General features: G+C 41.8%; 1 protein-coding gene across 1 annotated transcript in view; it reads left to right on the forward strand.

Moving 5' to 3' along the window:
• dusp22a (dual specificity phosphatase 22a) overlaps positions 1-26,085 on the forward strand; it is a 171,967-nt gene that overhangs the window by 9,533 nt on the left and 136,349 nt on the right. Inside the window, exons 3-4 of the mRNA XM_068049870.1 lie at positions 6,596-6,629; positions 12,023-12,105. Of these exons, the coding sequence (XP_067905971.1) occupies positions 6,596-6,629; positions 12,023-12,105 (117 nt within the window). The remainder of the gene's footprint in view (positions 1-6,595; positions 6,630-12,022; positions 12,106-26,085) is intronic.

The raw sequence follows: 26,085 nt of genomic DNA on the forward strand, positions 1-26,085 counted from the left end.
CAAGCCTTGCCCTCGGTCCAGATACTCCAGCGGATGAGGAATGAAGGTTGCTGTCACCTGCTCCACCGTAGTTCTATTGGTGTAGTGGAGCTGTGGATTTTCAGCTTCCCACCGCCCCCACCTTCAGCACATGCTGTTTATATAAAAATTGCTATAATTATAACAACAACTTGTATTTTTATAGCTGCTTTAACATAATAAACGTCCCAAGGCACTTCGCAGGAGCGTTATAAAGCAAAATTTAACGCTGAGCCTCATAAGGCGATATTAGGGCAGATGTCCAAAAGCTTGGTCAAAGAAGTAGGTTTTAAGGAACATCTTCAAGGAGGAAAGAGAGATCGAGAGAGATGGAGAGATTTAGGGAGGGAATTCCAGAACTAAGACCCAGGCAGCTGACGGCACAGCCACCAGTGGTGAAGTGATTAAAATTGGGATGCTCAAGAGCGCAGAATTAGAGGAGTGCAGAGATCACGGAGGGTTATGGGGCTGGAGGAGGTAACAGAGATAGGGAAGAAGGTGAGGCCATTGAGAGATTTGAAAACACTGTCATGCTAGGCCCCCACCTGCCAAGAATGAGGCACATTAATTTTGTCATGCACCTTGTTTTCAAAGTGTTACTGGAGTGAGGAAAGGACCTGTTAAACAGATCAGCCATGGCTGGAAAAAACATTTCCACACTAACAGACATCGAAGGTGAGGAAGCGCATTCCAGGGCCTGCTAAGGAGGATACAATCCACAAGGGCCAAAACTGATTAGACCAGCTGGTCACATGACTACCTGGCTGTTCCAGGGTTTTCTTTTGAACTGGCCACAGAGAGTTTGAAGGCAGAAAGTCTGTTTGCTCCTGGACTGAGAAGATCTCTCTGCTGTCTGCTCCCATCCCTTTCTCATAAGCCTCTGAATCCACTGAAGACACATGAACCCCAAGAGAGAAAATTCTCCTACAGCAAACAAGGTTTAAGAAGAATACTGGGCCCCAACAAAAAGCAAGATCGACCTACAATCAAGGATTCTACAGTGAGCTCGAAGAACTGTAACAACAACTCTTCAGATATTGCCTCAAATTTTTCCACTTTAATTTTCTTCTGCTCCTTTCTGTCTCTATTTGCATGTGTGTATCACATATGCATGCTAGCGTGGGAGTGTTGTGTATCCGTAGGTGTTAACCGAATTAGAGTTTAAGTTTACATTTAATAAATTTCAATTTTTCTTCTTTAAACCTGAGAAAGCCTTTTTGTGCTGGTTTATTTGCCTTATAGCTGGAAAGCGGTGAACAAGGATTCACCAAGGGGGAGTTAAAAAAACATGGTGTGTTTAAAAGTAAACCCTGTTGCAGTAAGACCCGGTGAAGGCTGAAAGGGACCCCTAGAACTCTTTCTCACCTGGTCATAACAACATGAATGGGACTTTTAAGATTGAGGCATAGCTTAACCAGGAGCTAATGTAGTTCAATGAAGGCAGGCGTGATAGGCAAACTGGTGCGTGTACGGACATGGACAGCGGAGTTTTGGATGACTTCAAAATTATGGATGGTAGAATTTGGGAGATTTGCCAGAATTGGGTTGAAATAGAAACATCTAGAGGCAACAAAGGCATGGTGAGGGTTTCAGCAGCAAGTGAGTTGAGGCGGTTCGGAGTCTGGCGATATTACGGACGTGGAAATAGGCAGCTTTAGTGATGGCGCTGTTATGTTGTCCATAGCTCATCTTGGGATCAAATATGACATCAAGGTTGCGAACAGTCTGGTTCAGCCTCAGGCATTTGCCAGGGAAAGGAATGCAATCGGTAGCTAGGGAATGGAGTAGTGTCAAAATACTTCTATGAGAAGCTGTAAGACCTAACAGCACTGTGGAAGTACCTTCACCACACAGCTGCAGCGGTTTGAGAAGGCAGCTCGCCAGCAGTTTCTTAAGAGCAGTTAGGGATGGGTAATAAATGCTGGCCTTGCTATTGGTGCCCACATTCTGAGAGTGAATAAATCTAAAAAGCTTCTCATTATTGCCTCCTTTTGCTTTGTACTTTCAACACTTTTGTCATTTAATCACTCCTGCCCTACAACCTATCACTGTTTTCTCTCGTCAAAAGTGTTTTGTTTTTTATTAAAAAAAACTAAGAGTTCTGTATGCCTTTAAGACCTGTTGCTATTTTTCTGTGAACAGTGACTGCAGAGACCTGTGGTATTTGAAGTCCAGGCTGCAAGGCAATTTATATCCAAGCAACCTGAAGGTTTTCCGATTGTCTTTTGACTCTTATTGTTTGTGAAAAAGGCTTTCAGTTTCATTTTGGCAGTGAGAAGAAACTAGGGGAGCTGTGAGCAGCTCAAGGAGTTACTGCTGGAGACTGGCCAGGAATACAGCCCAGAAAACTCTTTCTCTTGAAGAATAATTCCTGTATCAGGTAAAAGTCTAATCTCTTCATGAAGTCAAAAGAACTTTGAAGGAGTTGTAAATATCTAATGTATGGGAGCTAAAACCCTTGTTGCTGTTTATGCCTGAAGAGAGGAAGAGACCCAGAGAAGACAGGAATTGCTATATTCTGTGGAGAAATACTGTTTTGGAGAAAGGAGGCCTGTGTTTTGGGTGTGGCATGTTGCAGTTGCCTCCAGTCAAGAATCTCTACCTGAAGAGTGAATTCTGTAGTTACTGTGCTCTGCGGAGAAGGCTGCTTTGCTGAGAGTAAGTCCTGCTGACTTTTGTCTTTTGGAAGTTCCTGAACTCTGAAGAAATTTTCTACTGTTAGGCTGCTACTTTAACATTTAAATAGACCTGTCGCTACAACCTGTTGCTGAAAGATCTGTGTGACGCCTACTGCAGATGAACTACCTTGAATGCCTACCCACCATACACTGTTCATTAATTTCATCTGGAGAGACATCTGACTATTCGACTCAGGGGCACCTCACTGATCTGGAAACAACCCACCAGGAGTTAAACCCAGCTATTTTATTATCCCTAAGAAACTGTTAAAAATCAATATAACCATTTCCTCCAGTTAACCGTTGGTAATTGAATGTATGTGTGTGCATGAGGGTTAGGAAGATTAAAGAGTTATAAAATCTTTTCATACATATAGACTCATCTCATTATCACTTAAAACTTGGTTTATTAATAAATAATTTTGTTGTTGTTTAAAGAAACCTGGTTTGGCGTGCTTTATTCTGGGGATAAATAAAGTGATTAATTTGGCTATTTTTCTGGTAGGTGGGAAACCTTACTAATATGCTGTGACCTGTGGAGTAGCGGGACTGAATTAACAGTGCATTACTCCCACCTTGGTCATAAGACTCTTTTGCCCTTTCCTGCACCTCCCCCTTCCACCCACTGCCCTGACTCAACTTGCTTAAAAACTGTTCAGCTCTAACTTCTTCCACTTCTGTTGAAAGGTCATTGACTCAAAACAATGGGCTGGATTTTAAAGGCCCTCCAATGCTGGGAACGATGGCAGGGGGGGGGGTGCCTATGAAGATAGGAATGGAGGAGGCCCACCACCGACCCCGATGCCGGCAGGCCCCATACCTATCTCGGCGGAAAACCCACCCCACCACTCAGCAATGGGACCCGCATTAAAATGTGTAAATGGCTACTTACCTCTAATGATTCGGGAGCAGGGTTAAAACACTTCGGATTGGTCGGAGGGCTGATGGGAAGGGGTAAAGGACAAAGGGTTCGAACTTTGTTGGGGGGCAAAGGTCAAATTTTAACGGTGGGTATTCTGGGGGTAGGGCAGGAATGATATGTAAGGCCATTGGGGGTGGGTGGGAGAGGGCATGGAAAGTTTATTTTCATTTTTTTTAAAAATTAGAAGCCACTGTCCCTATAAAATTTAAATGCTCATTGAAGGCTGTAAGCCCTTTAAAAATGGCGCCGGTGCTTGCACATTGTTGTTGGACGCCATTGACGGCTCGCCGCCCCTTCCATATCATCGGGTGCCGCGGCCATGTTAATGAGCCGCCGCGTTTGCAATCATGGTGGCTCCGTGATGTGGGCCCCGTGTGTGTGGGCTGCAAATTTTTGTGCCTGACGCCTATTTCAGCATCGGGCTCTTAAAATGTAGTCCAATATGTTTCTCTCAATTCATGCTGCTTGACCTGCTGAGTGTTTCCAGCATTTTGTGTCCGTATTTTTGAGAGATATGTTACTTGCACTGGGAGCAGATTTCCTCTGCATTTTGTGCAACAAAATCGTAATGTGTTGAAAATAAAACTGCTTTTTACCTCCATTAAAAACATGAGCAAAGAAACTTGATATGTTAAGCATTCATATGGGAATAGTGGTAGAGAACAATTCAAGACTTGGTACTTGTGATTTGTTTAGGGAGCAATGCTTTGTAGATTCAGTCTTCAAAAGATAATCTGAAGGATTATTGATTTTTAAACAAAATTTCCCACAACTCATTTTGATCAACATAACTGTAACAAATATCCAATTTCAATAGTTTTATTCAGATATGTCTTGTTAAACATTAATTTATTGTGCTGTACATTTTATAATTTTATACTTTATAAAATAAATATTTGTGTAAAGAGACATACTTTTGTATGTAAAGTATTTACCCCTGCACAGCGGGTTTCAAAACCAAATGGTAAAGCAGGGACCGGTTCTGAAAGAAAAAGGTCACAATCTATTTTAATAAACCTGAAAGTTATAAATCCTTGTGCTAATATAGACAGATTTGCTCCATAGGATCCTTGGTCTGCAGAGTACTTCCATGTGAAAGTTCAGGGTTCAAACGAATGACCCCTGGGCTCCATGGTGGAGTCCTTCAGTCGGGGATAGTCTGAGACTTGCTGTTGTATGACAGATAGAGAGTATTTTGCATGTAAGCGCTGATCCCAAGACTAATCCCACTTCCCTTCCTCCCTTTAAGCTTTAGAAATGCACAGTTTCCTTTGCACATGTTATATGATAGATCAGGAGATTCTAGCCTGAAAGGTGCAAAAGGCGTTTAATGCTGAAAGAATTAGTTCAACCAACTATGTCTGGGTCTTGTACATGTCAAGACATTCACAAAATGCCTTGTGTCGTGAAACTTTACAAAAGACACAATTGTGAGCAGTTGTTGAGTAAAAACCTGAGGTATGTGGGCTGTGTGTGAAAAAGCTGAAAATCCAGATGCAGGGTCAGTACTGATAGTTCCTGTGGCTGTGAATTATCAGGGGCAGGCAGTCATTGGTTAGGACAAGTGCAGGGCAAGGGTTTAAGCAAACCCACTAGAAATCAAGACTTTAAAGGTTCATTTATAAAGGTTATTTCCTCCTAAGTTGCAAATATGCAGTTTTACGTGCTGCAACTTCTAGCAAACACTACGGTTTACATTCAAGACTCATTGAACCACATATGTGAAACACCTTAGTCCCCTCTCCCCTTTCAACACTACACCCATGAGGCTTTTAAAATTCAAGCTTGGTGGCCAAACCTAACCACAACTTCTTGCTTTTCTCACCTACTCTTTTTCAATTTTGGTTGGCTGTGTTCTGCATTACAGCCCTTGACCATTCTATCTTAAAAGAAATGTTAATGATGAATTGAGTAATGTAATTAGAGACTTTGAAAGTGACGTTATCTAGTGTGTCCTTATTTCTTCCAGTTGGAAAGTGAGTGACAGGTAAGGGGGAGTCATCAGTTTAGAATTTAGAATAGAGAAAGGGAAGAGGTTAGGAGAAATGTTTTTACACGGCAGGTTGTTGGAAAATGTAATGCTTTGTCACAGGGAGTGGCTGAAGCAGAGATTACTGCATCTCTTAAGGGAAAATTAGGCAATTACTTGAAGCTGAGGAAGATACAAGGCTATTGGCTGGGCAGCGGTATTAGTTTTGGACTTTTGCCTGGATGGGTGCAGCACCAACAACACTCAAGAAGCTCGATGCCGTCCAGGTCAAAGCAGTCTGCCTGACTGACAGCCTGTTTATCTCTTTAAACATCCACTTCCTCCACCACCAGCGCACCATGGCTGCAGTGTGTGCTATCCATAGGATGCACTGCAGCAACTTGCCAAGGCTTCTCTAACAGCACCACCCAAACCTGCAACCTCCACTGTCTAGAAGGGCAAGGGCAACACATACATGGGAACACCAAGCTCCCCTCCAAGTCACACACCATCAAGTCACTACAGCTGCCAGCAGCCCTTTGGTACCTTAAATAAGCGACCATTCCTTGTGTGTGAGCCCGGGCAGTGAATGTTGTCAGTCCGCTTGTCACAGAGGAAATCACTGTTCAGCCTGATCCTGCATTCATCTGATGCCCATACAACTGCACCTTTCAAAGGAGTCACTGGCTGGAAAATTGGAATAAATACCCTGGGCTGTTCTTTTCTCCTCCACCTGCACCCCCACCAGATTTTACCCAGGAGTGTTGTCTCCTCTGAGATTTGCTAACAAAGTGCAGACTGGGAATCGAAGCTAGTCTATAAGCCTCAGTAGCGCACCTTATCGTGCATCAAACTTATTGTTAATGGACTCGCACTTGCTGTAAAGTGCAGAAGACAAGCTTGCTGATAAGTTAATTTACTGCTGTCATTGAGTGCCCTGTAATTTTTGGGGCTAAGATTTAGAAAATGTATTCTTGGTTTAATAAAGAAATCTTCTTCTCTCACCAGGTTTTAGATGGCCTCTACCTTGGAAATATTAGAGGTAAGTGTGGTTATCATTTGCTAAATATATTGGCCTATTATCAAGATCACTATGGATTGAAGTTGCATTAATGTCTAATGAAATTCTTCTGCTTGCCATTTGAACGAAGCCATTACCTGTTTTAAAATATAATAGCCAGGCCTATATTAGCAGACAATAGAATTTCACGCCATAGAACTGTAGAAGCTTCCAGCACAGAAATTGGCCATTTGGCCAATTATGTCTGAGCTCGCTGTTTGATAAAGCCATCCAAAACTATCCTTGTAACCTTGTATCTTCCTCAGCTTCAAGTAATTGCCCAATCCTCCCTTAAGAGATGCAGTAATCTCTGCTTCAACCACTCCCTGTGACAAAGCATTTCATTTTCTAACAACCTGCTATGTTTCTCCTAACCTCTTCCCTTACTCTGTGACACTTCTAAACTGATGACACCCCCTTACCAGTCACTCACTCCCCAACCAGAAGAGATAAGAAAACACTAGTTCTTAATGTCAGTTTTAACCCCAGAAGTTTAATTTCCACTCATATGTATTGAGTATTGAAGGGGTTCCTTTCTAAGTTTTTTCTAAGTACAGAAAGTTCCCTCTGGAAAGGTTATTGTTAGATTCAAATAATAGATTTTATACAAATTGCAACAATTCAATTCTCTTGCTTTATTTATACTTTTTTTTTGCTGAACGTCAGTGCTGGGGACCAAGACATTCCCATTTAAAAAACCCTAGTGCCAATATCAAGTACTTAGATATAGAGTAAAGCTTCCGCCACTCTGATGCCAGAAGTTGTCTTAGGCCCAGATTTGTATAGTATAACTGTGACCATTGTATATTTTCCACAACAGCCATCCTGCAGTCTTACTGATGGCGATTGTCTATCTGTGCCACATTCGAGGCAGTTTTATGCAGTGAGCCTGTGCCCCTTAGGAACTGGATTGAGAATGTCCAGACGATTCCCGCATCACAAAGATTATGGGCCAGATTTTGAAAGGACTGTGTGGTCAGGAGCCGGGGCGGACATGATTTAAAAATCGCAGTCCTGGAGTTCGTCTCCGGAACCCGACGCCTCTGGGACAGTCCATGATTTTTAATGTGGGGTTGGGGAAAACAGGGAAGCCGCTTGCCTCCAATGAAGGAGCCATTAAGCTCTTTTAGGAACTCGTTCAGGGGGCGGGGAGGTCCGTACCTCAGTTTTCAAAGTGGAAGCTGGCAAGCTGAACCAGTCCGGTGCACAGCAGTGCACAGCTGTTGGGCTCGTAATGGGCAGGGGGCTAACTTTGTTGTTTGAGGAAGAAATGTTTTTTTCCCATGGGGATCTTGCACTGGGCCCAGCACAGCACTTTTTGTTTTATTATGGAAAAGCTGCCTCACCTGTTCATTCTGTTGGCCCTCTGAGGAACTGCCTGCTGTCCTCAGCAAGGCAGCAATAGGCCACATCATGGATGCCACTTGCCTTTACCTCTGGGGCCAGGCAGGCAGCTCCAGCCTCCTGCAGACACTTGGCACCAACTAATTGGGCGCTGAGCTCGCCTCCAGCCCAATTCGTGCACTACCGTTTTAGAAGATCGCGTTGCGTTGGCAACACAGCTGAGGTACGGGGTCAGGACCCACATATCACCTGTGCGTCGGGTTCTGGACTCCGTTTTGAAAATCCAGCCCTATATCTATGTCATTGAGAGGGTTTGATAGGGTAGACAAAGAGATGTATCCACTTGTGGGAAATCCAAAACTAGGGACGAAAAATATAAGCTAGTTACTAATAAATCCAATAGGAAATTCAGGAGAAACTTCTTTATTAAGAGACTGGTGAGAATATGGAACTCGCTGCCAAATGGAATGGTTGAGGTGAATAGCATAGATGCATTTAAGAGGAAGCTAGATAAGTTCATGAGGGGGAAAGGAATAGAAGGATATGCTGATAGGATGAGATGAAGTAAGGTGGGATGAGCCTCATGTGGGGCATAAACACTGGCATATAAATTGTGCTTTACTGACTGTGTAATACTATGTCACTACATACAGCAGCAATTTCTATGTCTTATATTTCAAATCTTTTCCAATGCTTATTGTTACTGGGCTGACAAAGACTGGGAGTTCATTAACCAAACTTAAAGAGGTTTGTATGCCTACAACTTCTCACTAGACAAGTCTCCATTTCAGGGAAGTGCTAAGCCAATAGACAGGTGATGTTGGGGTTTCAGACACCCCTTCTTGTAGAACCACTGACTGGAGGGATGGAGAGTCTTTGAGTAGTTTGTATTGCTGCAAAAAAAAATGTTGCCTTGAATTTTGCAAGCAACATGACATGAGAAAGAAATATAATATGATACATTTTTCTGCTACAAAATGCATTGTAATAGTGATTACCTTACTTGAAGTGGGGTATCTTTTACAAACTTGTCAATCAACAATGAATACTGCAAATCCTGTCAGATCTCTCTTTTAGTGGAGACTTAAGCTGAACCATAAAGATGGAACTGACGGTGATGGACCAAAGACAGTTTCGTTTCCATGATAAACTTTGAAAAGCTGCATATTTTGGCTGCCACCACACTCAGGGGAACTGCCAGAATGATGCACAGAGTGCATCCTCCCATGATGCATCCTCCCATGATGGAATAGTGAGTGAACTGGTGAGGGGAACCTCAAAGAAAGGTCATTGGCAAAAGAACCAGAGGCAATGTGAGGACTTTTTTTTTAATGCAGCAAATTCTTATGATCAGGAATGCACATCCTGAAAGGATGGTGAAATCAGATTCAATAACAACTTAGAAAAGACAATTGGATAAATACTTGAAGAGGAAACATTTCACGGGTTATGGGGAACAAGTAGGGGCGTGGGACTGAATGAATAGCTCTTTCAAAGAGCTGGCATTGGCACAATGGGCCAAATGGCCTCTTTCTGCACTGTATCTTTCTATGATTCTATGAAAGTAGAATAACATGCATCAGACCAGTGGGAGGGAAAACCGACACGCCACTAACCTCCAGAGAGCAGAGCCTTCTCTCCTGTCCCTAAAGCAGGTTGGCTGGCAAAGCAGGTTGGTTGGCAGAGCAGTCTGCTCCAGCTCCATATAAAGAATGGCTGTCTATTCATTTTCTCACAGGATGTGGGCAAGACCAGCATTTATTTCCCATCCCTGTTTCCATTGAATGGCTCACTGTGCCATTTCAGATGGCAGTTATGAGTCAATCACATTGTTTCAGGTCTGCAGTTACATGAAGGCCAGACCGGGTAAGGACAGCAGATTTCTTTCCCTAAAAGACATTAGCGAACCAGAGGGTTTTTAACCACAATCCAGTGGTTTCATGGTCATTATTACTGATACTAGTTTTATATTTAAGATTTGTTTAATTAATTTAAATTTCCCAGTTGCCATGGTGGGATTTGAACTCATGTCTCCAGATCATTAGTCCAGGTTTACTAGTCCAGTAACATAACCACTATGCTACTGCATCTCAAAGTAATCTGGCACCAGGCCCACTATAAACAATTATGTCCTCATTTTATAATATATTTGGTTTTAGATCAGACCCTGCCTCCTCCCACATTTCATTAATAAATAATGTCTACTGAATTTATTTCCTCTGGTGGGAGATCTCAAAAAAAATACAAGTACAGATAATAATTGCCTTGAGGAGAAATCTGAGTGTATACAGATGGCAGAGGTCCCCTCCTTAACTATATTTCACTATCTGAAAGTTCACCACTTGCTCAGTGAGGTTTTCAATGCTTCCTGTGTGTATATTTAGTGGTATTGTGTAACTGTCAGCATTAAACAACAGGAAGTTAATCAGAGCTCCACCCTTTTTGACGATACCCTACTTTTCTTTGCTACTTTTCTCTTTTGCTGTCCCTCCATAATACATACATAGGAACAAGAGTAGGTCATTCAGCCCCTTGGGTCTGTTCTGCCATTCAATTAAATCTTGGCTGATTTGTATCTCAATTCCATTTACTCGCTTTAGTTCCATATCCCTTACCTAGCAGAAATCTAGCAATCTCAGTTTTGAAATTTCCAGTTGACCCTCAGCTTCAACAGAGTTTGTGGGTAGAAAGTTCCAGATTTCTACTACCCTTTGTGTGAAGAAGTGCTTCCTGACATTACCCCTGAACAGCCTAGCTCTAATTTTAAGGTTATACCCCTTGTTCTGGACTCCCTCACCAGAGGAAATACTTTCTCTCTTTCTACTCTATTAAATCCTTTAATCATTTTAAACACTTCAATTAGATCATCTCTTAATCTTCTAGACTCAAGGGAATACAAGCCCACATTTTAGGTTGTTCCATTATTTCTAGTTCTTAGTAATGTTTTCAATGTTCTGAATGAAGTTGTTTTAAAAATTGCCTGGATTTTGCCACTGGCCTCAGCACCCCTGAACTAGACAAGAGGAGAAAAATAAAATAAGCTGGGGTTCCTGCTCCTGATTACCATTCAGTGGTTGTTGAAAAGCGCACACCCATGCGTTGTCAGGTGAGGGCAGAGTGGCTTCCGCCAAGATGGCCCGCGTGGTTAAATTGATACAAACTTAAACATTGAGCACTTGAGAGAGGTACTTGAGAGATGGTGGATGCCCATAGGCATGAACCCCAGCAAGAGTCACCGCCTTCAGGAGAGGAGCAGAGACTAAAGAAGGAAAAAAAAAAGCATTTCTTTAAGTCTGCTTTGAAAATGTCAGAGGCAGAGAATTCTAAATGAACTGCACAAAGGTTGAAGTTAGGGGGGGTCGCTGTGTGAATAAATGCCAGCACTGTTCTTCTGGGCTCTGATAACTCCTTGCTTTTTCCATTGCATAGCATTCTTTATTTGGAGTGCAATGGAACCCTGTAAACAGTCGGCTCAGGAATCTGCCTGGATCTAGCAGTGGTATTGCCGTCTGTGCAACCGCTCAAGAGAATGGAAATCTCCCCTTGCTGTGATTTATTTTTGGAGCATTTTGCTAAGACACAAAGAGAAACAGGAAGACTTGTCTGCAGGCCTCATTGTCCTCTGATACCATTTAGGTGGGGCGCTTCATCAGAATCATTCTGACAAAGGGTCCCGCCCGAAACACTAAACCTATATCTCCGTTCCAAAGGTCATCAATTCATTGTGTATTTCCGGCATTTTCTGTTCCATTTTTGAGATTCCAGTGTTTGTGTTCTTTTTGGTTATCAGTGCTGATCTTGCCTTGTTACCTTCACTGTGAACTGCGGAATGAGTCAACGCTTAATTAATTGCTGTAGCCATGTGTGCTATTGTAAAATAACTGAGGGAGTGACTGTCACTAAACACCAACATCCCATGATTACATGGAATTTGAATTGCAACATTGTAACTCACTGTTATTCTTTGCACAATATTGTGTTTACGTGGATGTTTAACCACTATGAATATGGTCTTTGTATTTACCCCATAGACTCTCAGGACAAAGACAACCTGGTAAAGAATAGTATCTCCCATGTCCTGTCCATCTGCCACAATTCCAAACCTGTGCTTGAGGTAAGCATCACGATTCAGCAAGAGCTGCAACAATTATATTTGCCTGTTTGCATTGCTTTGCCAAAAGGGGAAGGTGTTACCATAAGTTGGGAGTTTGGACAGATGTGGTTTGTGGTCAAGTGCCATCTCTGAGTCAGAAGGTTCAAACCCCACTCCAGAGACTTGAGCACAAAAATCTAGTCTGACACTCCAGTGCAGTACTGAGGGAATGTTGCACTGTTGAAGGTGCCATCTTTCAGATGACTAAGGCCCTGTCTCCTCTCTCAAGTGGGTGTAAAAGGTGCTATGGCACTATTTCGAAGAAGAGCAGGGGGTTATTCCTGGTGTCCTGGCCAACATTTATCCCTCAATTGATACTGAAAAAAAAGATCTGGTCATTATCTCACTGCTGTTTGTGGAAGCTTGCTGTGCACAAATTGACTGCTGTGCTTCCTACACTGCAATAGTGACGAACACTTCAAAAAGTACTTAAATAAAAGCAAAATACTGCAGATGCTGGAAATCTGAAATAAAGACAAAGTGCTGGAAACACTCAGCAGGTCTGGCAGCATCTGTGCAGAGAGAAACAGTTAACAGTTTCAGGTCTCTGACCTTTCAAAAGTACTTCATTAGCTGTAAAGTGCTTTGGAACATTCTGAGGTTGTGAAAGGTACTATATAAATGCAAGTTCCTTCTTTGAACAGATTTCCCCTCAAATCTCAGTTTAACATTGTTATCCTGGCTACTACATCAAGCTTCTTTTGAACCAGGTACTTTCCCAACACTAACCCCAGCCACCTCTGCCCACACTCACTCACCCCCTCCCCCTACCCCCCCACCCCCCCACCCCATCCGGGTGACCCATTTGCTTTGTGCAACTAATTGTGCTGGAGTTCAGTTCAGTGGGTGCTGGCAACATTCCCAACTGCCTATCTTTTCTTCTGTGACTCTAATCCAGTTGTAGTATCCCTAGCTGTCCCTTTTGCAACCCGCTAATTCAACCCAGATGAATTCATCGCAGCTAATTCATCTCATCCCAGCCTCTACTCACTGGACAAACTCATGGAGCCACTAACCAATTATGAAGTGATAGCTGACAGATTTGGAAAGGAGGTGGTCAGTGAGGGTAGATAAGCGATATGGGGCTGGGAGAGAGCAGTGGGGAAGGAAATAAGATCGAGTGGGCGTCTGAGCACAAATCAGCAGTCAGTGAGAATAGAAAGAGCAAGGAGTATATCGTGGCATCTGTCCAGGATCAATAGCTCTTTCTGACTCTTAAAATAAATGCACACCTCTCAACGTGAAAACTTTCAAAAACTGATGAGAATATTTTATAAAAAATAACCTGAATTATGATCTGTGAAGAAGTGGCTCTTTTCCTTTGCAAATTATTTTCTTTTGTGTATCTTTCAAACTAAAGTCTCACCATAGCACATTCCCTTTTCCAGTTGGGCTCTATCAGTGCCTCTCTAATTACTGCCATTGGGAGGTATGTGAGAATAACCTAGGGTTACACCTCAAAGTGAAGGAATGGTCTCTGCTCTGTGTCTTCCCATGTTGGCAGGACTTACATAGGGGAAATTTACTGTGTGATGGTAGTAACCACAAATCCATATCCTATTATTCAATGCACCTTCAAGAAATGCTCCTTTTAATGTATCATATTAGTCAGAATGTCTGTTATTGTCTGCACTGTAAGGGCACCCCAAAAACTTTGTAGTATCATCGAATGATACAACACAGGAGGCCATTTGGCCCTTCGTGTTGTGCTGGCTCTTTGAAAGAGCTATCCAGTTAGTCCCACATCTATGTTCTTTCCCCACAGCCCTTCTATTTTTAAGTTTCTAGCTTATAAAGGTATGAGTCAAGATGTCTAGCTGGGTGCTAATTTGGCCCTGGGGTTCCTAATTACTGAAAGAATCCGAACTCCAGTACAACTGCCATTTCTTTACAGTATGCAACTCTTGAGCTGCTCTGTAAGGCACAGCTTACCATCCTAGTGTAGAATTGCTTGTGATGTATTGCACATTGGCAGAAAACGCCATGGTTTTAGATTTCTGAAGCCCTGTCTGTGGTTTTCGAACATGCAGCTGTTTTGAATCAAGTGGACAATACAAATGGCGCAAATTAATTTGCGGCAATGTTTGATTGGAGCAAAACCTCTCACTTCCTGATACTGGTTAAAAGAAAACCCAGAAGCAAATTGATTCGAATCAAGCTGGTGTAAACAATTCAATTAGGACCCTGTCTACACAATTTTCCCATCCTGTCTTGACACAGCGGGGGAGGGCATGTCAGCTGGGTGGCCCAACACTGTCCAGTGAACAACATCATGCTTCAGAGCAGATGTTTGGGTGATTATGTTGAGTTTAGATGAATAGATCTGAACTGGATTAGATTGTACAATGTAATAGATAGGAAAGAAGTTTATAAGTTTTTTTTGGAAGGAAGCAGGCACAGCATAGTCTGTCATAGACGAAGTTTGGTCCTGATACTTTGAAGTGAATTATGAGATGATAGTGTTTCTCTCTTGCTCTCTTTCTCTGTCATTTGCTCATCTCTCTCTCTGTCCCTCTCTTTTGCTCCCCTGCTCTTTCCCCCACCTCTCACCAAACGCCCCCCCCCACTCTTTCTCTTTCCTCTCTCTCTCTCCCATGCTCTCTGTTCTTAACCTTCTTATCTTTGTGCCCTTTTTATGTTCATACTCAACATCCCAGGCAATGGTATTAAATGTTCCTAGAACAAAACAGTTATAAAGAGAGAGGAAAGCGCCATCAGTACCACTTTGGAAAAAAATGTATATATGGGTTTTGTGATTGTGTGCCACACTTTGAAGTGTCAGAAGCAAAAAAAAAAGAAATGCAGCCATTTTATATTGGAAATGAAAATTTGTAAGCTCCCGATTTTGTGAGGTTACTAAGCTCAGCGACCCTCAAAAGCAGTTTTTTCCCAATGACATCCGAGACTAACGGTTAAATCTGCATAGCACCCAGATTAATGAGCAGTGACAGTCATTAGGCTTGCCATTCCAGAATTACAAATTAATACAGCTTTCTTGTATTCAGTAACTTCTCAAAGAAGTTATTAAAAAGCATCAAAGTTGATCAATTTCTTGAAATGGTTACTTTTAGAAAAAATTGTGAGTGTTGGCAAAACTCACTTTTTAAAGTTGGAAAGGCCCTTTAAATTAAATGCCTATAAATGGAAAGCAGGTTTCAGTTTTTTTTATAAGCAGTGGAATGTTCGAGATACCGCAAGAAGCTGAAATAAAGACACATGTGTGAGCGCAAAAGAAAGAGATTGATTCTAGATGTGCTGTGAGGCAGGTGATTTATGCTTTAGGCCCAGGGTCAGTAATGGTGAGGTGCTAGGGTAGTATGTGGGGCTATTCATAAAAGTAATTGGATACAAGTTGCCACATGGACGTTCATGAACAGGATTAGATATGTTTGAGTATTATGTTCAGGCTAGGTGCCGTTTGCTCAAGTTCTGTAACGTTTTCTGAGAGTTAAATGGGCCCTATTTATAATATAACGTCGGGGAAATTCTATAGACTGTACAAGCCGGCATTGGCTGGGGATTTTGTTTGTGACTTAACATCGATAACCAGCATGAAGCAAGTTTCACTGTAATGACCAGAATTCCTCAATACAATAACTTACCTTAGCCCAATAAAGTTCCGAGTCTAGAATTTCCATGCTGTTTTCAATGTCATTTTAGCACATAATTGGAACAAGCGACTTTCTTTTTGGTAGCAAAATGGGGCGAGAGGAAGTCGCTTTCTCCCCCAAGATTGATTTCCTTCCACTACCGACACCTACCCCCAACTTCCCTCATGCTTTTTTGGTTCTCCCAGCAATGGAGTGACTTCATTAGCATATATTATAATGAGGGCAGTGACATTGCAGCTCTGCCTTTCCTGCTTTTACACTCGTAGAGCACTCGGATTAAGTTGGACAGAGAGTCACAAGGCGCAGCTGTGGCCAGGATCAGCCGAGACAGAAGGAAGCGAGTGGTTTCTGAGAGTGAGGAGTGTGGAGAGTTCTGGCAGCCATTTCTGCAGCGGCGAATGATATTCTGCACTGATTCTTTTTTGCTTCAAATTTTAATTTTGCTGACACAGATCTGGACCTCCTTCCCACTGTTTCGCAGCCACAGAGCCCAGAACTTGCCTGAAAAGAAGGATGTTGCAATAACAGAAAGATGAAGAACTTTTGCAGTGTAGGCACTGTTGTAATGTAGGAAACACAGGAGCCAATTTACGCATAGCAAGTTCCCGCAAACAAAAATGAGATAATGACCAGATAATCTTTTGTTGATGTTGGTCCTCTGAACTTTTCCAGTGATTTCTTTTTGAGGTGTAATTCCTAACATTGTACCAGAGGGATACTGTTGTGATTTGGGGACAAGCAGCCTGCTCCTAACTGTGTGTTAGAGCCACTGTATTGGCTGTCTGCAAAGTTTGTGTTGTAAAAGTTACAATACATGCTGTGGCTGGTCAGTTACAATCTTATTTTCACCTTAAGTCAGTATTCATGAATTTGAATTAATGAGTTTAAACAATTTTCCTATGCAGACAATTCCTGGGACAGTTTGGACATTTCTGAATGTTAATCAGGTACACTGACCTGCTAAACCATTTTACCAAGGCAGTGACCCTTCTTAGGGTGAACTTCACGCTGTGTCATCAATATAGAATTGATGGAACTGTGATTCCATTAATTGGAGTTGAGTTTCTAAACATGCGAGTGGATCAGGTGTGGTGTTGAAAATTCTAGTTTATCCTGTCTCCTCAAAGTTGCAGGCTGCTCTGTTTTATCAGAAGCATTGCAATATGTAATAAAGGATGTCTTCTGCAGCTGAGATGTGACTGCCTGTGTAAGGTGACGTCTCCCGCTAAGTGCAGAAGATCTAATTACTGTGCCTCCCTGAGAGTAATTAGAGGTTAGTTCCTATTGGGTGGATTCTGAGGTCAGTGAGAATTATGTTGACAGTTTGTGCTGCAACAGTGATAGTGATCAGGACCCTACTTTCACCTTAAATTCACGAATTTGAATGAATAGCTATAGCAGCTGCTGCTACACACACAATTATAGGAAATGATTGCCTTAAAAAAAATACTGAAACTTGGACGTTTTGATGTTTTCCCTGTTTTTCTCCCCTAATTTTCCTGGACTTACATGCCAGTTGCACTTGAGAGAGTTGGGCAGAGAAGTCAGGGAAAGAAAGACTTGCATTTATATAGCGCCTTAACACAACCTCAGGACATCCCAAAGCACTTTACAGCCAACAAAGTACTTTTGAAGTGTAGTCACTGTTGTAATGTAGGAAAGACAGCAGCCAATTTGTGCACGAGACCCACAAACAGTCATGAAATAACAGCACTGTGCCATGGTGTTATCTGAACACACTGTGCCATGTCAACAATGGATTCTCTGGTGCCTTTCAGCAAGTTTTTTCCATAGTGTTTTAGAAAAAGGGTAATGCACTGCTCAGTTGTTAAAGTAGTACACAATAGTTCACCTCAAGAATACTGTGGTACAAGGACATATTCATATGGCTATGAATGAAATGATTTCTTACATTTAATAACTGCTTTTAAAGAAGGAATGTTATTTAATTTCTACCAAATAAAACCAGATTTAATAAAGCCATTGCAAGTATATTACAGCAGCTAAACAGCAGGGAGCAGTAGTACAAAGCGTATGCATCATTCAGCAGAGTTTCAAGGTGCTCAGCTATCTTCAGTCAGCAGACCTGCTGTCTCCACTTAAAGGTGCATCCTGCACCATGACAGCCCCCTCCCCATTCGCAAGCCTCTCTCAGCAGGTTAAAACTGTGCATGATTCATAAGAGCTATATTTCTTCTGTTAAAATGCAAAATATTAACTGAATAGTCTTGTTTTGTAGCGAACATCAGTTCACAATTGAGCAAATTAAAAGTGCAAACATTTTTTTTATTGCACTGAAGTTCTGAGCAGCACATCAGAGAGGAAAGGCTGGGCAGTTAGTGAAAGTGTTGATGGTATTGAGCAGTACTGGTCAGCAACACAGGACACATTGGGGATTATGGGATCAGCAGCACACATCAGAGACTGCAGCCTTCCAATACATTCATCTGCCAGTCACAGTGACCATTTGGGTTACAGGACAAAATGATCTCTATAACAACGTTCCTGTGAAGCGCCATGGGACATTTTTCTATGTTAAAGGTGCTATATAATTGCAAGTTGTTGTTGCTGTAACAGGATGTCACTGCGTCAGCTCGCAGTAGCAGCTCAGTTAGATATATGGCAAAGTTACGAAGTATTTACAGTACAGAGATAGGCCACTCGGCCCAACAGGTCCATGGTGGCGTATATGCTCCACATGAGCCTCTTCCCACCCTTCTTCATCAAACCCTGCAGCCTATCAACAAAATATTAGATGTTATGTGTTTAGATTTTGTTTTTGACAGTAGGCAGGAAAATATTTAAAGTTGAGTAGGAGCTTTCAGGTGTTGGGAATCTTGGATTTGAGTAAACTCACTATGATGGCTCACTCCAGTTGATCCCAGTTCTTCATTCTGCAAATCTTGAGATTTTACAATGACCATTGTCATTCGTAGATTTGAAAAGAAATTTCCATAAGTGCTATTTCTTTATCACTTGCTTTCCAGCAATTGCCTTGAACAGAAATCTTGCAGAACATCATGCCAAATATTCTACAGGACAGAGTTAGATACTACAATGAACGTGGAGGGGGTGGACGGGGGGAAACAGAGAAACAAAAGCTTTCAATGGAGGCATGAGCTCATTGGGCCAAATGGGCTGATCCCCTTATACTTATCTCTATTGGGACATAACTTGCTGTCAAAGTATTGGTGAGGCTAATGGCACTCGAATATCCAAAGGTTAGTGTCTGGTTGCACTGCTCCACGGTTAGCCTTACAAACATCTCACAGTCAGCCTAGTTATTGAAATGCACTAAACAGTATGAAGTTGCTGCATTTGCGTGGTAGATATGAACTAAACTCGCCACAGGAATTCAAGCCTTGTCCATTTCATGTCTATGTATCCTTTTAACGCCATGGTAAGTGTTAATTACTGCCAATCAATCTCTCTGGCATTGAAAATTAACCATTACAAGTGTGGAGTTTCATTCCTTCAGGTATTAAATTGTTGCAGGTTTAAAAAAAAGTTTTTTTTTGCGTCTGCAATTTCTTTTCCCTCTCTTAATCCATTCTTCCCTTCTCTTTTAGTAGCTGGTTTGGCATTAAATTCATCCACTTCTCCTCAGTCCTTGTGATGTTAATTTCACAATCCTTCAACCTGATTGATAAACAGATGCTTGCCCTGCAATGTCATCAGCTCACAATATCAGCATCTTGCCATGCAAAAATTCTAAAACTTAGATGCCCTGCTTCTGCAAAATCTGGCCCAATTTAATTATCTTTGCAGCAGAATAGTAAGTTGCAGTACTATCTCTGTGCCACAGGGGTCACTGTGGTATCGTATTACTGTATTAAGTCATCTTCATTTTTCAGTAGCTTTTAGTCACGTTTTGCAGAGAAGATCTAAACCTCTCAAACTGTAATTTAATTTGTCACAGCCTCTGCTATCTAGGTTATTATATGGTTAAGGCAGTTAATAGTGCAGAGAGCAATAGCTTACCGTAAAGCCTTTCAACTATTATAAAGTCCCGATAAAGGCGGGTTAATTACAGGGAGGGATCATTGAAATGGAATTTACTCCTGTATAGCCTCGTGGCACCTCCTTCCATCCAGTACACAGTGCAAGAGATGCCCTGAGGATAAGCCAAACAAAGTGTTTTCTTGAGTTGGTGCAGGGTTAAGGAGTGTACAATAAGCCGGTGTTCCTACTTCTGATCACTAATCAGCGACTTACAGCTGGAAATGGGCATGTTTGAAAGTTGGGAAGCCTGATGACTCTCCCTATCCAGCCTATAATTCATATTTGGATGAGGATGCCCAATGGGTGGACCAAAAACAACAACTTGCCTTTAATGTAGAAGAACAGCAACAACTTACATTTATATAGCACCTTTAACAGGGTAAATAGTTCCAAGGCGCTTCACCGTAGCATTATCAGACAAAATTTGACAGTAAGCCACATAAAGAGATATTAGGATGCGCTGACCAAAAGCTTGGTGGACTTTAAGGAGCACCTTTAAAGGAGGAGAGAGGGGTAGCGAAGTGGAGAGGTTTAGGGAGGGAATTCCAGAGCTTAGCGTTTGGGAGCTGAAGACACGGCCATCAGTGTTGGAACAATGAAAATTGGGGATGTGCAAGAGGCCAGAATTGGAAGAGCACAGAGATCTTGTAGGGCTGGAGGAGCCTGTGTAGGTCACAGCAAGCACAGAGGTGATGGGTGAATGAGACTTGATGTGAGTTAGGATACAAGCAGCAGAGTTTTAGATGAGATAAGAATTGACCTGAAACATTAACTCTGCTTCTCTCGCCACAGATGCTGCCGACCTACTGAGTATTTCCAGCATTTCTTGTTTTTATTTCAGATTTCCAGCATCTACAGTATTTTGCTTTTATTTTAGAGTTTTAGATGAGCTTGGGTTTAAGAACATCCTAAGGCGCTTCACAGAAGCGTGATCAAAGGTGGATGCCAAGCCAAAGAGGGAAATATTATGAAGGGGATGACTGAAAGCTCAGTCAAAAGATGGGTTTTAATGAGGGTCTTAAAGGAGGAGAACAGATAAAGGGAAGAGCAGTAATAAAGAAGAAAGAAGTTGCATTTATATAGCACCTTTCACGACATCAGGATGTCCCAAAGCACTTAACAGCCAATGTACTTTTGAAGTGTAGTCCCTGCTGTAATGTAGAATCATAGAATGGTTACAGCACAGAAGGAGGCCATTCTCCCTGTCATGTCTGTGCTGGCTCTCCAAGAGCAACTCAGCAAATCCCACTTCCCTGCCTTTTCCATGTAGACCTGCAATTTGTTTCTCTTCTGATAATTATCCAATTCCCCTTTGAAAGGCATGATTGAATCTGCATCCACCACACACTCAGGCTGTGCATTCCAGATCCTAACCACTCACTGCATAAAATAAAAAGATTTTTCCTCATGTTTCCTCTGGTTCTTTTGTCAATCATCTTAAATCAGTGTCCACTGGTTCTCAATCCTTCTGCCAATGGGAACAGTTTCTCCATATCTACTCTGTCCAGACCCCTCATGATTTTGAACACCTCGATCAAATCTCCTCTCAACCTTTCTTCTCTAAGGAGAACAGCCCCAACTTCTCCAATCCATCCACATAATTGAAGTCCCTCATCCCTGGAATGATTCTCAAATCTTTTCTGCATCCTTTTCAAAACTTTCACATCCTTCCTAAAGTGTGGTGCCCAGAATTGGACACAATACTCCAGTTGAGGCTGAAATAATGTTTTATAAAGGTTCACCATAACTTCCTTCCTTATGTACTCTATGCCTCTATTTATAAAGCCCAGGAGACCGTATGCCTTTTTATCTGCTTTCTCAAATTGCCCTGCCACCTTCAACAATTTGTGCACATATATCCCCAGGTTCCTCTGTTTCTGCACCCCTCCCTTTTGCATTATATCCTTTATTTTATATTGCCCCTCTTTGTTCTTCCTACCAAAATGTATCACTTCACACTTCTCTGCATCAAGTTTCATCTGCCACTTGTTTGCCCATTCCACCAGTTTGTCTTTATCACTATCCTCCTCACAGTTCACAATACTTCCAAGTTTTATGTTATCTGCATATTTTGAAATTGTACCTTGCAGACTCAAGCTGCTTATTAATATAGATCAAGGAAAGCGGTGGCCCTAATACCAGTCCCTAGTGAACCTTCCTCCAGTTCGAAAAACAACCATTCACCACTAATCTCTGTTTCTTGTCACTCGACCAACTTGATATACATACTGTTGCTGTTCTTTTTATTCAACTTTTCTGACAAGCCCATTATGTGGAATTGGTGGGATTTGTCACCAAAAATGTCATCCAACATGCCTGCTGGGTGGCTTAAGACCCATTGTTCCAGGAACTCTGAGCAATTGTAACTGCTACAATATTTTAGTAAGATATATGGGTAGCAAAGTCTTTTACTTTATTAGGAACTTAATAAAAGTAATAAATATCAATCAGTAGCATTAATATTTCCTAGATATAGCTACCATTAAAGCAGTGGTGGGGTATGTTACATATAAAACAGTGGACAGTTAGTTGTACGGCAGTAACACACTGTGGTGATGTCAATTATATTGAGATTGAAGATCAAGCAGATATCAAGCAGCTGAACCCAGGATGTGTCTCCGCCTTGTTCAGTCCAGTAATTTTACTGGAATATACAGTGGACTGTATGTTCACTATAATGGCTCAAATCTTGCTGGAGTTGGGCCTCTTGAGGCATGTGCCCTTGGTTAGACTTTAGCCCCTCAGACTTCAACTGGAAGATATTTTTTGCTGGAAGTGAGAGCTAATAAACTTGCAGGGCCATGAGGAAGTGGGACTGACTGGATAGCTCTGTGGAGAGCTGGCAAGGACTCGATGGGCCGAATGGCCTCCTTCTGTGCCGTATATGACTCTATGACTGTATAATGGCGTGGCAAGGGCAACGAGGCATCTGTGACCTCAGTGGACATCAGGACCAATAGTTTATCGCCTTAACCAAAAAATATTAACAGATTGAGAAAGAAACAGAAGAAGGAAGGGAAAGGAAATCGGGTGAATTAGTGCCAAATCAGGTACAGAAAGAGAAATAAAGAGAGGGAAGAAAGGCAAAATACTGTGTACGCTGGGAATCTGAAATATAAACCAAACATGCTAGAAATGCTCAGCAGGACAGTTTTCTATTTATAGAGGGAAAGAAAGATTGGATTAGGAGAGCGAAAAAAGTCAAAATGGAAAAATAAGATAAATATCTACATTTTAAAAAATCTCTTAGAAGAAATTACTAGATGCAGGAATGGGAATGAACAATTCAAATAGTTCCTTTTCTGGGCAGAAGAGGTTGATTGGCATTCCATTAACAATTATGTTCTTAAAAGGGAATATATACTGTTAAGCACGAGTCCTAACTTTCTGTGGTGCGTTTAATTCGATTTTAATGTGCAAATCTAGGAAGTTCTCAAAAATAACGGGGAGATTGAGGGTGAATTGCTGTGTGTACAAAGCAAATGGGGGGAAGTTGTGCAAATCGCCCCCCATCTTATGGCGATTCATGCTTTGATATACCACACACTGCGATTCCACACCGAGAGCGTTATGTATCAATATACCACACTCAGAGATTCTAGACCGAGAGATTAAAACTTCAGTATACCATAGTCAGATTCTACACCGAGAGCAAAACTGCATCATGATTCTGCTTTCAATTTACTGAGAAATTATGCACTGAACTATAGATGGTGAAATTACATGCTGAGTTATACTGCATTGAGAAAGTACACCTGGAATTATACTGCACAGAGAAATTACATACTGAGAGATTACATACAGAGAGATACCACACTGACAAATTATAAACTGAGAGATATTGTACGAAGAGATTACATACTGAGAGATACCACACTGGAGATTGCATACTGAGAGAAAATGTTCTGAGAGATTACATACTGAGAGATACCACACTGAGAGATTACATACTGAGAGATACCACACTGAGAGATTACATACTGAGCGATACCACACTGAGAGATAACCACACTGAGAGATTACATACTGAGAGATAGCACACTGAGAGATTACATACTGAGAGATACCACACTGGAGATTACATACTGAGAGAAACTGTTCTGAGAGATTACATACTGAGAGATACCACACTGAGAGATTATATACTGAGAGATACCACACTGAGAGATTACATACTGAGAGATACTGTATTGAGAGATTACATACTGAGAGATACCACACTGAGAGATTACATACTGAGAGATACCACACTGAGAGATTACATACTGAGAGATACTGTACTGAGAGATTACATACTGAGAGATACCACACTGAGAGATTACTTACTGAAAGATACTGTTCTGAGAGATTACATACTGAGAGATACCACACTGAGAGATTACATACTGAGAGATACTGTACTGAGAGATTACATACTGAGAGATACCACACTGAGAGATTACATACTGAAAGATACTGTTCTGAGAGATTACATACTGAGAGATACCACACTGAGAGATTACATACTGAGAAATACTGTACTGAGAGATTACGTACTGAGAGATTACATACTGAGAGATACCACACTGAGAGATTACATACTGAGAGATACCACACTGAGAGATTACATACTGAGAAATACTGTACTGAGAGATTACATACTGAGAGATACCACACTGAGAGATAACCACACTGAGAGATTACATACTGAGAGATACCACACTGAGAGATTACATACTGAGAAATACTGTACTGAGAGATTACATACTGAGAGATACCACACTGAGAAATTACATACTGAGTTATGACGCACCGTGAAATTGCATGCTGAGATATACTGCATTGAGAGATTACATACTGAGAGATACTGTACTGAGAGATTATATACTGAGAGATACTGTTCTGAGAGATTACATAACAAGATATACTGTACTGAGATTACATACTGAGAGATACAGTACTGAGAGATTACATACTGAGAGATATTCCACTGCGAGATTACATACTGAGAGATACCGCACTGAGAGATTACATACTGAGAGATACAGTACTGAGAGATTACATACTGAGAGATATTCCACTGCGAGATTACATACTGAGAGATACTTTACTGAGACATTACATACTGAGAGATATTGCACTGCGAGATTACATACTAAGAGATACAGTACTGAGACATTACATACTGCGAGATACTGCACTGGGAAATTACATACTGGGAGACACCGTATGAGAGTCTAAATACTGAGAGATATTGCACCTGGGTGGGGGTGGGAGGATGCCCCTTGTTAAAAGGCACTGTGCCTTAACGAGGGACCTGGCATTGGGAACATCAGGAAGGGGGACCCGCTGAGAGCCACCCCCCACCTTTGCTGCCAACCCCCCTAAACCCCCTCACCCCCCAACCCCCACCCCGCGAAGCCTTTACCGCTGTGATTTACCTGTGGCCTGGTTCCAGGGTCTCGGGTGGTGCTGCTCAGTTAAAGAGTTGCTGGCCTTTGATTGGCCAGCAGCTGCCAGCAGGCGGGACTTCCGTTGCCATGGCTCTTGATCCTGCCGCTGTCCACTTAAGTGGACTTTCACATCAGTGGCGAATTCCCGTTTGCCTAAGGTAAAATTCAGCCCTATGTCTGCAAAGTCATTCTTAGTCCAACTGGTTGAAAGAGGTAGCCATTAACATTGAATGGGCTATTAGCATTTCTAATGCTTTCTTCAACACTTGACCAGACCTGACGTCTGGTTCAGAATTCCAGCAGTTACCATGTGTAGTTGCAGAACAGGAGAGGTCACCTGACCTCTTTCTTCATTTTGTCTTGCAGCAAAAGAGTCCATTTTGGAGTTCAATTCCTCAGTTCATTTTGTATTTCATAATTACTCCTTGCATGAGCAAGACAAGAGAAAAGAGTGGCCAAAGGGAAATATGGGCCCATTACGATAAATGCAGCCATGACTATAATGGACAAGTAAATAGCAGACTTGTTAAATGAGTACTTTTCATAGTGGAGAAAGGGGACAAAATATCAGCAGGACAAGAGAACCTAAAAGTAAGTCATGTGGATTTAATATAAGTTTTAGAAAATGATAATGGAGAAAATAATGGGACTTGATGGTTTTCACGCCAGGCTATTCAAAGCAATTGGTGAGAAATCGCAGATCATGATTTGCAATTATGGGTTATAATTTTCCAAAGCTCTGTAGATTCAAGAATTTTGCCTTTGGATTGGAATGTTTCAAATGTCACTCCATTATTTAAGAAGGGAAGGAGGGAGAAACAAGGTAACTACAGACCTGTCAGTTTAATCAATTGTGGGGAATTTATTGCAAGTATTCATATTGCAAGAGGCAGAGT

The sequence above is a fragment of the Heterodontus francisci genome, chromosome 17 (assembly GCF_036365525.1).
Source record: "Heterodontus francisci isolate sHetFra1 chromosome 17, sHetFra1.hap1, whole genome shotgun sequence".
NCBI classification, from domain to species: Eukaryota; Metazoa; Chordata; class Chondrichthyes; order Heterodontiformes; family Heterodontidae; genus Heterodontus; species Heterodontus francisci.